Below are 13,186 nucleotides of genomic sequence, written 5' to 3' on the forward strand. Positions count from 1 at the left end.
GGGAAATGTAGTTTTTCTCGCTTGCGGGGATGAGAATGGTTGGGGTTTGGCAACAAAGCAATACATTGAGAATAGTATAGAGGCTTTTTAAAAATAAATATTAACTAAAAGTACCTCAAAAGTGATCATGAACAGAACAATCAAAACTTTAAATTTGAAATGTACTCATTTCCCAGCATGCAACACGATAGCCGTTGTATCTTGCTTAGGACTCTCATGCCGTCACAGCATTTATACGTGCACAAAAATACGAGTGATGTTATTATAAAAACACAAATACATAGATTTTATTTTTATTTTTTAAAAGTCAGTTATTATTTACCGACACGCATGGTCACGTGAGTTGTTCGTCCAATAACCATCTCTTTGGCGCGCTTCCGGTTTTCGTTCAAACGTCTTTTTCTCCGTCAACAAGAACAAGAGACATCACAAGAGCGAGCGATTTGTGAAATTAGGATCATATTTGTATATTTCTACTGTACAAACCCTGTTGTTTTGACGAAGAGAAGGATATTAAGGAGATCACCGTTGGATAAATGTAAGTTTTTACTTTGCAGATACATTTTAACTGTGGACAGTATCACGCGATCAAATGCTGTTTGTGTTACTTTTAATGTATTTTAAATTATTCAAGAGCTTTAATATGTGGTTACAATAGTATCCCTTGGTTTTTAGTGCATGCATTTACCTTTTGAAGTACCTTTAAATGCCTTAGTTAGTATAAGGTAACCATTCACTATCATCTGTTTGTCCACTTCTAGGTCGGATCCCCAGCCACTTTTAATGTGTTTCATATCATTTAAGAGCTTTAATATGTGGTCACAATGGTATACCTTAGTTTTTAGGATATGTATTTCCCTTTTTTAAGTACCTTAGTATATGGTAACCATTCACTGTCATCTGTTTGTCCACTTCTGGATCAGATCACCAGCCATGGCAGAGTGTGATGCCGAATGGGAATTATGTAAAGAAAACATCCAGCCTTTGAGACAAGGCCGTACCATTTCGGCCCTGCACCAGGCCCTGAGTCAGCAGCAGGAGGCAAACCACACGGCCCTCAATCAGATGAAACAGTGAGTGGGGCTTTTAATACAACATCATGCATGTTCCAGGACAATTCAGTAATAATATGTTTAATTTTCTAGAGCGTTTGAGTCTGAGCTGCGGCTGTATGATGGAGACGACCCTCTCGACGTGTGGGTCAGGTAAGAATAATGACAGCAGATGCATGATACTTTTAATATGCAAATCGCACGCATTCATGCTTTTTTATTTTTTTCTGCAGGTACATAAAATGGGCAAAACAGACATTCCCACAGGGTGGAAAAGAGAGTAACTTATCCGTGCTTCTTGAAAGAGCAGTCACGCGCTTCACATCCGACAAGAATTATCACAATGACCTTCGCTATGTTGAACTCTGGATTGAATTTGTGAGTGACAGACCTCACATTTAGGGTTGCAAAGGGGCGGAAACCCTCCATGGGAACTTATGCTATCGGAAATGTCCTACTTCCCACTTCTGAAGTCGTGATTACGAGCTCATTACATTTAAATTTTGACTTGAGAGGGTGTTCATATCCCATTTTTTAACTAGGAAACTAGTATTTGCTATAATCCCAGAAGGTAGCATAAATATGGGGAATTTTGGAAATATTCCAGTTTGGAAAATGAATTGGAATTTTTTGTGAAATGTATATAAACCGTATCATATATAAGCATTTTGTTTGGTCATAAGCGGACATGTACTTTTTTTGCATTTTGATATATTTCCCAATTAATTATTTCTAATATTTTATTCCAGCAATTATGCTTATTTGTTTAAGTGTCACATGATCCTTCAGAAATCATTCTAATATGATGATTTATTATCAATTATTTGCCATCTGTGATACTTTTTTTTAGGGTTCATTGATGAATAAAAGGTTAAAAAGAACAGCATTTATTCAAAATATCAAAATTTTCTAAGAGTTTGAATACACCTTCTGGTGCTACTTGGACACGTCATCAGTGAAAAACCCTGGGTCATAGAGTGTTTCGGGTCTTTAATCTTCATACACCCTCACCTGGGCGACCCAACCGGGGTTGATCAGTCCCCGGCCTGTGTCCAAGTGGCATGTTGCTCCACGGATCCCCCCTACGGATCCATAGCCACCGAGAAGCCTTCTGTGCGGCCTCTAAGATGTTTGCGGTGGCTTTTTTCAATTGCACTCCAAGGAGTTTGAGGGTTCGCAGCAGTGAGTGGCCAGTGAAGCCTCGGCACCCGACCTTGACTGGCTCGCAGCGAGTTTTCCAGTCGTTGTTCCGGCACTCCGAGCCGAGCCCTGCGTACTTAGCCCTCTTGCGCTCGTGGGGATTTTCTAAATATAGAAAAAACAATATTTTCTAACAATATTATAAATGTTTACTGTTACTTTTTATCAATTTAACACATCCTTGCTGAATAAAAGTATTAATTTCTTTAAAAAAATAATTAAAACTGAGCCCAAACTTTTGAACGATAGTGTTTATTTTTAGAAAATAAATGCTGTTTTTTTAGCTTTTTATTCATCCTGAAAAATGTATCGCAGGATATAAAAAATATTTGTTGTATCCAAAATTGATAAATCATCACATTAGAATGATTTCTAAAGGATCATGCGACACTGGAGTAATGATGATGAATTCAGCTTTGATCACAGGAATAAATTGCATCTTAAAAGTGTATTAGAAAAACATTTTAATGACTTTTTTTCTTTTTCTTGGATCAAATGTGCATGTTATGGAGGAAATGGGTAGGGTAGAAATTCAACTGAAAGTGCATTAAAACTGGCTGTTTTAAGATTATATATATATATTTTTCAACTACATTTAAGTTTGTTGTTAACCTGCAATTTTGCTTATTCCCATTAATTTCCATGGAAAGTTTCCAGCCTTAAATGCCTGGAATTTTGCAACCCTACTCTCATTCAGATTGCATAATTACAGTGTTTTTTAACACTCATTTGTTTCCATTTGCTTGCAGGCAGAAGGCTGTTCGGATCCGATGGACGTCTTCCGCTACATGCAAGCTCAGGGAATCGGAGTCATGCAAGCGGCTCTTTACATCGCCTGGTCTGAAGAGCACGAGAAGAGGGGGAATTTAAAGATGGCCGACAGCGTTTTTCAGGATGGTGTCAAGTGTGGAGCAGAACCTGTTGATAAACTACATGCGTTTCACAGGTCTGGAAACATCCTCTGAGTTTATTCATCTCCGTCCTAAAATTAATGCAAGATTAATCCTATAAAGCCTGATGTATCTCACATGAGGCATGGAGTTCTAAGGTTCGATGTCTGACTGATAGGTCAGACTTTTCTTGGCAAGTAAAAGGCCTTTAAGTGTAATTGTAAAAACATCCACCTTCAGGTTGAGGTTTAACCTTCATATTGTAAGTAATATTTCTAGGGAAGCACAATATCGGTCACAATAAGAACATTTGTCTGATATGTTAAAGCTGATCATTTCCTTCAGCTGTGCACTGTTCACCATGATGGGTTTGAATTGCTTCATTTATTGCAGATGAACGCCCTCTGATGTTGTGTTTACCACCAACCGGGAAGTTCGGAAATCATTTTGATATCCAAATTCCCAAGATGGGCGTGCATAAACTTTAAACAGGGTGGCGGGCAGAAGTATTTATTTTAACAAGACCTTGATCGTCTTGTTTTGACATTAATGTAATGCATATTGACATGTAAGAGTAATCATTTGAAGCGTATTATGTTTTATACACAATGAAAATAGCCTGACTTTGACTCAAATTACAGGGTTGTCAGAAAGCTGGATAGTCTGAAATGTTTGTTTGTCAGTGCATGGGACCATACATATTATGCTGGTTTTAATAAGATTTTCCCAATTAATAGACAAGAATAAACCTAGTGTCCTGCATGATTCCTGTTCTTTCCGACATCATAGCACTTGAATGCAACAAGCTCATAATCACGACTGGGAATTAGGACATTTCTGATAGCACTGAAGGCAGCATTAATGGTAAGATTTTAGTTTTTGTAATCAGGCTCTCTAGCCTGGATGCCAGCCGAACTTAGCACCACCCACAACGTTTTTAGGTCAGGTGGTTCGGTCTGGCCTCGATCCATAGAGGAGTAATTATCCCCGAACAGAAACTGTTCGGCCCAATGAGATCATCAGGGCGGGCTTTAGACGATGACGGACAGATGATCAACAGTAACGTAATCATCACGTCATCAAAGGTGCTTGGATTATATTTGTTTGAATCCTAAACGGAGAGCTTAGTTGTATCTACATTCACCTTCACTATTTCTCTCAGAAATGATGATCATGTTGGGAAATCATGGATAATTTTTTCTCTGGGAAAAAATGGTGTTTGGGGGTTAAAATGTGTGTTATTTTGGCAAGGTTGCCTGCTAAAATTCGCACACATTGGTCTATATATCACATAATAGTCGCTTTAACCAGCGGACATAGAAAACAACCCGGGGAAAAAACTGCGGACTTGGCATCACAGTGCAGTTGAGCTCTGTTGACATTTTACAACTAACGTAAGGCGTCACTTCGTTGCTCTAATCGGTTGTAGGACTGTCCAATTGAGATTTTTCCTAGTTGGGTTGAAACACGCCCCATAATCACAGCCCAATGGAGCAGTTTCAGACTCATTCTGACTAGAATTGAGTATGACCACGCCAGGCTACAGGCTTTAAAAAATTCTATAAAAAGATTGGATTTAGATGTATTTGTCAATATATCAGTTATCAGCTGTCAAATATAAAGACTTTCCGATAACCAATATATTTGCAGATGAATCTAAATCCTAAGTTACATTAATTTTTGAGAGCCTGATTACAAAAACGAAAGTCTCTCTATCAAATCCATGTCCCAAACTTACAATTATGTAGCCTAGAAATCTAGACGCACCCTAGCAGCAGCAAATCTGCCCGCAAGTGTCGTCTAGCAACTCTCAATACCCTTCTGAGCTGTATTCCCCTCACTCTTGCCGGGCCAATCACATCGTGTATAGAGTCGGCGGGCGGGGCCATAATGACGACGGCCGAGTTGCGTTTGCGTGCTTCTAGTAAACACAGAAACTGGCGAACGACGGCGGTCTTTCGAATCAGCTTTGACCGCGACTCTGGAAGACTTGGAGTTGAGCTTTTCTCTGAGAAAAGAACAAAGAACAGCACTGAAGTCATTCTTAAGAAGGGAAGATGTGTTCAGAGTTTTGCCGACCGGATACGGCGAATGTTTAATCAGTCAGCGAGCTCTGCTTCACCTTCGTTGCTCTGGTTGGTGTAGCGCTATCCTATCGCGTGCAGAGGGAGTTTGAAAGACAACCGTTTATCCGCCCCTCTGATTGAGCTGTCAATGGTGAGTTTCCAGACCAAACATCTTGATGTGGGTCTGACTTATCAGGCTAACAATTATGATGTTCTCCTTCTAAATTTCTGTAGCCGATGACAGACTTGCGCTGAACTGTATTTAAATCATATTTCATATCAAACCCATCATAATGAACAGAGCACATCCGAAGTGTCAGCTGAAGGAATAATGCATCATTTATCGGCTTTATTAGAAATTTTCTCTTATTGGGCCGAAAACGATAACATTATAAATTTAACGTGTATCGGCCCCGATATATTGTGCATATATATATTTTTTATTTGAAAGAGAAGTTACTTAATCGCTTATTTTATGTCTAGCTTTACTGGGTTAAATCAGTGCATGTTACTCTAAACATAAAGGGATTTCTCATCATGTAATAAATTCCTCACTGATGAAATAGTGTTGCATTTGTCCGTTGATTATATTGTTTGACTCTAAAATCACGTAATAGAAGTAAAAAGATTATGAGTGTTTTCAGGGTTTTGAACATCACACCTCATAATGAATTGTTTGTCTCCAGAGCTTTGCAGGCACGAGTGTGCAGACAGATGATGTCATCCATGACAGATCAACAAAGAGATGATGATGATGATGACGAAGGACCTGCAGAGCCTCAGCGATCGTCACTGGCTGAGCTCAAAGCCAAAGGGAAGAAAAAGGCTGTCGTTCCCATCAACAGAGTGATTGCATCTGCCGGATGTGAGAAACTTTATTTAAACATGTTGTGAATGTTTGCTGTGTATTACACACGAACCAGTTCAATCACACTCTTTGCTTTGACACACAGATGCACGTGGGCTCCAGTTTAAACAGCCGTTGGGCCCCAAACAGAACAGTCGCATTGTGGTATTTGATGAGAATAAAGCTTCTGAAACTGAGCCTCAAGAACCCAAATTTGAGATCTGGACAGCGCCACCTACTGCCAGAGCCAAAGAGAACGAACAGAAACCGGAGAAATGGTCCAATGTGAAGGTGCGTGCAGTGTTGAGCAGTATTACCCGTCTAACCGGTTACCTGACTGGTTCTAGTGAGTGTCTGTTTTGTGTCTGGAGGCTGTTATCTGATAGATGTTTGTTTCTTATTCCAGTTGCCCCTGAAGTCCAGATCGGGCCTCAGTGTCGTGGTTCCGCCTCCTAAACCCAGTTTCCAGCCGTTTGTGGAAGAGGACGACCAGCCTCCCGCTGTGTGAGTAGCCGCGTCGGTTTCGCAAAAGCTTTACGCTTGCATGAGGTGGTTTTTGAGGCAAATCGAAAAAGGACATTTCCGCAAAAAATTACATGGAAAGATTTACAGGTCACCTGGTACGGTGACGCATTGCTGCCACGGGTCTATATATAGATTTTTTCCACTCATCTATGTCGTTTTCGCAAAATATTTTTTAAATATTTTTTATTTAAAAGGGACAATGCACATTAATTAACATTTTTTGTTTTACACTCAAAATGTAAATGCGCCAGAGTTAACTAGAGAGCTAATTTTCATCTGTAGTCCCTTGGCAGGTAGACACAGCATCATAATAAAAAAAAAAAAAATACATGTTAAATTTTTTTTTTTTAACAAAATGGATACATAAAAATAAATACAATACAAAGAAGGGCAGTACCTAAGATAAGATTAACCAACTATTAATGATTACAGTTTTGAGTGTTTTTATGAGTGTTTTGAGTGTTTTCTCATAATAAATGTCATTTTTATGACATAACATCTCTTTATCTTGTTAAAATTACATTTTCTCCTAATAAGGATATAGGCTATGTTGTATAGTGTAGACCAGCCTTTCTCAAACTTTTTTCAGTCAGGGCACCTTTCAAGAGTGCATACAATTTCAAGGCACCCCAGTTTAAAATATAATTTAAAAACACTGCATAACCCAAATTTAAATGCAAATGTCCTGTTTATTTAGACAGTAATGAACAGAGTATAATCCGCTAATATGTTTAACCCTTTCACACGTAAATTTAAAACATAGTTTTTCAAAGCGACCATTATTAATGTGTCACTTTATGGTTTCCTTGGTGACGCGTCATTGCTTGTCACGTGACACACCGCAGCAACAACAGAGAATGAATGATGATCTGCCTTTATGTAATTTTTCCTTTTTTATTCAAAATATTCACCATTTTTTTAGATATGGCCTGAAATATCTGATATTCCGATTGTCAAATATATACAAGTGGCAGTGTTTTGTCGTTTAAACAACTTTATAATGATCGCGTTAGTTGAGCTGTATGCACGATGGGCGCCGCCATCGCCGCCGCAGGCGCAATTCAGAAAATCGGATCTGTTATATTTAAGTTACAAGACGTGAATTCTCCCAAAATACATAAAAGTAAGTGGCAGGTGAACTGGTAGAAGAATAGAGTAAACTTTAAAGTTACTTACACAATGTGTATCTGATATGAATAAAACTAATTATAATGGAAAGGATTATTATTGCCTCTTCATTTTTCATCAGTGTATTTTACAAACTCTAAATGTATTGTTTTTAGTACGTATGTTTGAAACCTAAAATAAACATTATGTGGCTGAAAACACTGAAAAGTTGTGATATATGACAGCTCTGAGCGCGCCTGTCTCTGGCTCAGTGCAAGCCAACGCGAAAGCACATTTGAATAAACGTGATGCACTGACCGTTCTAATCACATGCGTGAATGTGTGATCATACGTGCGAAAGGGTTAAAAAGAAGAAGAATGTATTTATGTAAATTCAAATATATTCTATATATGAAATTTCAGATTATTATTATTATTTATTTTTAGCCAACGTAATTTTTGGGCGGCACCCCTGACACAGTCACGGGGCACCCCAGTGTGCCGCGGCACCCACTTTGAGAAAGGCTGGTGTAGACTACTATCCACATTAGAGAATTTATATAGCCAATGTGCCTTTGCCACACTTCCATTTTTTTATGCTATACATTAGTATAAAAGTAAAATATAATCAAGTATAGAGACGTATTTAGGCCACGCCCACACCATTGTGGGAAAACAATCCAAAAGTTCTGCTCGGTCAATATGTCGAGAACAAGCTGAGAGAAATCCCAAACCAGGGCTGCGAGAACAAAATGACGTAATTTTGTTCTCGCAGCCCTGGGAGATCGAGAACTTTTTTCTCTGTTCTTGGGGAGTATGTTGCAGCCTTAAAGGGGTACTTCAGCGCTGGGAAGATGAATCTGTATTTAAACTGGGTCATTAATGTAGTAGAAATGTGAAATTATTTTCTATACTGAGAAAAGTATAGGGAAAAATTTGGATGAAACGCAACAATTCCCAGAATGCTTTGCTGCCCTGCGAGGCCACTCCCAAAGCCACCGCTACTGAATCACTTTCACTTTCCCACCGCGATCACGTTCATTTTCTTAAAATCAGTTCAGTTAGAGAACAGACACTACAATGAAAAGCTGAAGGTGTGTGTTCAATATAATGTTATTTACGCCAGCTTCACACTGCACGCGTAAGCAGGGCGTAGGCAGTGCCGAAGCAGCGCGTGTGTAAAGCAGTAGCAGCGCGCGCACTTTTTGCTTTCACACAGGCAGCGTTTGTCGCGCGCAGTTGTGTACAGAGTACTCTATAATGGATAAGTTTGCATTTCTCTTTAAAGGGTTACTTCAGCGATTAGCATATGGCTTTGTATCAGTAGAAACCCTGGAGTATATTCAAATGATCGTGCTCCCCCCTCATATCCCCCTGAGAGGAGAGATTTATGCATTTAATTTCTGGAAAATTTCCTCTCGTGACGCAAATTGACGATATTTGCGTCACGAGAGGAATGATTGCCCAGAGGCTAAAGACTACAGCCAGCAGAGGGAGCCATTTCCTCATGTTTTCAACTCGTGCATGGGGGATGGAGATCACACTCACAGCTCAGCTCAGCTACAGGCATTAATTTAAACGGATGCAAAGCAATGTAAGTGTTTTAACTTCTCAAATTAATTTCTATGAAAGTTAAGCTTCCAAAGGCATGAACTGAAAACGCGTTGTGAATGTATGCCGCGAATGTGGTCGCGATTACCTCAGCTCATCACGAGAGCTCATCAACTCATTTATGACGTTAAATGTAATCTGACTCCTAATCTGAGTCTGCTGTGAAACTCACGCGGCCACTCGATCGTTATATTGAACAGACACGTTCAGTTTTTAATTGTAGGAACTCAGTCTCAGTAATCCAGTCCCGGTGGCTTTGGGAATGGCCTCAAAGGGCAGCGAAGCATTCTGGGAATTGTAGTCTTTCATCCCCATGAGACAAAAATACATTTTCTGTCTTTTCTCAGTCTAGAAAGCACCAAATTAAAAAATAATTTAACATTTCTACTACATTAATGACCCAGTTTACATACAGATTCATCTTCCCAGCGCTGAAGTACCCCTTTAATGTATTTGAAATGGAAATAAAGCAAATATTCATCATGAAGCTAATTTTATTTAAAAAAATCGTTTCACTTGTTTCTGATGTTTTTTATTTCGTTTAAGTGCGATTCTTTTTTTTTTTTTTTTTTTTTTTTTTTTTTTGATAGAAGAAAGGCCATTGCACTATATGTCCATGAAAAGCACACTGCTAAAAGGAGAAACTTCAGGAAATTGTCTTGAAATATTGGATAGGCATCAAATTTACATGCATTACCCATCATAAACCTATTAAAGATAATTCATAAATGACTGTAATAACTAAGAGGAAACTTCATAATGATATATTGTAGGCTAAATGAGCAAATTATCTAAAAACGTTTTTTTAAAAATGACAAAATAACGCTCATCATAGTCTGTCTACATGTCTATACTGTATGTGTGCTATATTAATGTGTGTACATTCTATTTACCTATCCATATTTAGTTGTTAGTTCGTGAGACAACGAAAGATTGTCAAAAACACTTTAAAATTACTTACCAAGAGCCGCTCACGCTCACCAACTTCCTCCCATGCGGGAGTTCTCACAGTTCTCTATGATCCACACAATTTGCTTTATAAAGACTTGCAAGTGAATGTTTTTCATTCACTTGCAAGTCTTTATAAAGCAAATTGTGTGGATCATAGAGAACTGTGCTTCTCAACCTCCACGATGAGACGAGTGTCGTCCATTGCTCTTTCCAGGTGCACTCTGAAGAACACTGCCTACACCATGTGCTTTTGTTTATCGTTTCTGTTTTTATGCCAGCATATAGATCTATATAGTTCATATAGTTCAGCATATAGTTCGGTTTTTGTGAAGAACTTTTTTTTTTTTCTCACAGCGCCGGATGTTATATGGTGACTGAGAAACACACGGAACACTTCATTAAATTATTTCATGTGGCTTTAATTCATCGTGAGCAGCGCGTCAAAAATAGACCCGGTGCCGAAACGATCACGACACTGACACTTCTGTTCTGCTCCTGCTACGCGCCGCTGCGCTGCCTCTGCTGCCGGTGTGAATGCACTCATCTGTTAACATCAGCGCCGGAAAAAATACGCCCTGCTTACGTGTGCAGTGTGAAGCCGGCGTTAGCCACTGAGTGTCAGCACAAACGCAGCACAATCATTCGAAAATACTCCAGGGTTTCTACTGATACAAAGCCATATGCTAATCGCTGAAGTAACCCTTTAAGTGTCGGTCTTGTTCTTGTGACACTGATGTGTTTGCATGTTTATGTCCATGCACTCACCTAATTTCTCTCCTCCAGAACTCCCTGTAAAATCAACCCTGCGGTGAACTCGGTGCTGTCAGCGAGGAAGCCCTGCAGACTGGAGCAGACGCCGCTGAAGATGCTGCAAGAGCGACAGCAGCTCATGCAGCTCCAGACGCAGGAGGACGGGAAGAGCCGAGAGCAGAGCATGTACTGCAGAGAGCTTCTGGACAGCGGAGCCACAGAGTTCTGCTTCGAGGAGCTGCGGGCCGAGCGATACCGACAGAAGCACCCGCTCAAAACACACACGGGGTCCAGCGCAAACTGAAGACGGCTTTCTGTCAACACTGCAAAAAAGGCTTTTCTTACTTAGTATTGTTGTCTTGTTTCTAGTTTAAATATCTCAAAATTCTTACATTAAGAAACATTTACTAGACAAGTAAAAATAGAGGGAAAAAAACAAGTGGGTTTACTAGACAAGAAAAATAACTCAATAAAATAAAATAAGATAAATAATCTACCAGCAGGGTACTTGAAAAGCTTTACCCCACTGGCAGACTATTTCTTATTTTAAGAAAACTCTTAATTTTGAGTTATTTTTCTTGTCTAGTAAACGCACTTATTTTTTCCCCTATTTTTACTTGTCTAGTAAATGTTTCTTAATGTAAGAATTTTGAGATATTTAAACTAGAAACAAGACAACAATACTAAGAAAAGCATTTTTTGCAGTGTTGACAACAGCTTTAGATGACACCTAACAAGTCTTTGTGTTTGTGTAGCACTGTTCCTGTGTTTTTGTACATATTTTTTTGTATATACATACTTTTTGTAACGCAACACTTTTTTTTTTTATTGCAAGAGTAGCATTTATTATATTGTCATTTCTTGTAGATGTGGTGATTAAAGCTTCAAAAAATGCAACTGATTTTTGCTCTGTAATTTGACTTCAGCAACTGCATCTGAAGTGCTGAAGAAGATAAAGGGCTGTTCAGACCAAGCAAAATGGGGTTCCTGCGTTCCTTCCCCCATGGTAGAAATCGAATGAGGATTTAAGAATCGATATTGGTTCAAAAAAATTAGAATTTATTAAAATCAAGACTTTAATTTTTTTTTTCTCCAGCCATAGAACTTTGTAAACAGAGCATATCCAACATCTAATGTGAAATATAATAGTGAAAGTCTATTCGCATTTAGCTAGCGTGAATTAGGACATTGTTTAAAGGGCTGGTGTCATGCGATTTGACTTTTTTAACTTTAGTTAGTGTGTAATGTCGCTGCTTGACCATAAACAATATCTGCAAAGTTACAGCGCTGAAAGTTCAATGCAAACGGAGATATTGTCTTTAAAAGTTACGGCAGTTTATTGCCTACAAAAATGGCCGGTTTGGACTACAACGAGCTTCTTCCTGGCTTGGTGACATTATAAACCCTTGCTATTAACATAAATACTGTGACTTCCGCCTGTAATGGGAAGGGGCGTGGTGTTTCCATGACAACCTGTGCTTGGCACTTCAGCCAATAAAAATACAGGAAACTACATTTGGCCATCTAACCGATCTAAGACCAATCGCTTTAAACCGTTAATCTAAAACACAGACAGCTGAATTAGAGACCTTTACCTCTCAGTTAGTATTAAGCAGATGCCACCCACCCATCTTCATTATTTAATATCAGTCAGTGCTCATCTATGACAGAAACAGAGGAACACAGAAGATCAAATGCTAAATGCCCTGTTAGTTAATCGTCTCCAGTGTGATTTGCTCTCCTGCTATTGTCCTTTCAAAGCTTTTGTTATGCGGGGCAATTTAAGTCCATTCCTAAACAATGGCTCCCTATGAGCTTTTGTCTTGTTTTTTAGCATATTAAAGGCAGGGTAGGGGATTTGTTCCAGAAACAGGTTTTTTTATGCTGTTGAAAGTGATGACTCAGTAAAATGATGGCACCTCTCATCTTCATAAAATCAGTTTAGTTAGAGAACAGACACTACAATTAAAAACTGAACGTGTCTGTTCAATATGTGATTTAGCCGCTGAGGGAGTCTCACAGCCCAAATGCTGCAGGAGTCAGATATATCAACAGTCATGGATGAGCTCGTGATGAGAGCTGAGGTAAACGCGTCCGCGGCATAGATTCACAGCACATGTTCAGTCTGCCGCGTTTTCAGTTCATGCCTTTGAAAGCTTAACTTTCATAGGAACTAGTTTGAGAAGT

General features: G+C 39.0%; 1 protein-coding gene across 1 annotated transcript; it reads left to right on the forward strand.

The window, feature by feature from the left end:
- Positions 1-52: 52 nt before the first annotated feature.
- Positions 53-11,376, forward strand: bub1bb (BUB1 mitotic checkpoint serine/threonine kinase Bb). The gene is made up of 9 exons (XM_067454893.1): positions 53-538; positions 924-1,073; positions 1,146-1,205; positions 1,286-1,430; positions 3,002-3,198; positions 5,895-6,073; positions 6,162-6,346; positions 6,462-6,559; positions 11,033-11,376. Exons 2-9 carry the CDS (start codon positions 934-936, stop codon positions 11,301-11,303), a joined length of 1,275 nt encoding a protein of 424 aa, XP_067310994.1. The 5' UTR covers positions 53-538; positions 924-933; the 3' UTR covers positions 11,304-11,376.
- The last annotated feature ends 1,810 nt before the right edge of the window (positions 11,377-13,186 follow it).

The sequence above is a fragment of the Pseudorasbora parva genome, chromosome 10 (assembly GCF_024679245.1).
Source record: "Pseudorasbora parva isolate DD20220531a chromosome 10, ASM2467924v1, whole genome shotgun sequence".
NCBI classification, from domain to species: domain Eukaryota; kingdom Metazoa; phylum Chordata; class Actinopteri; order Cypriniformes; family Gobionidae; genus Pseudorasbora; species Pseudorasbora parva.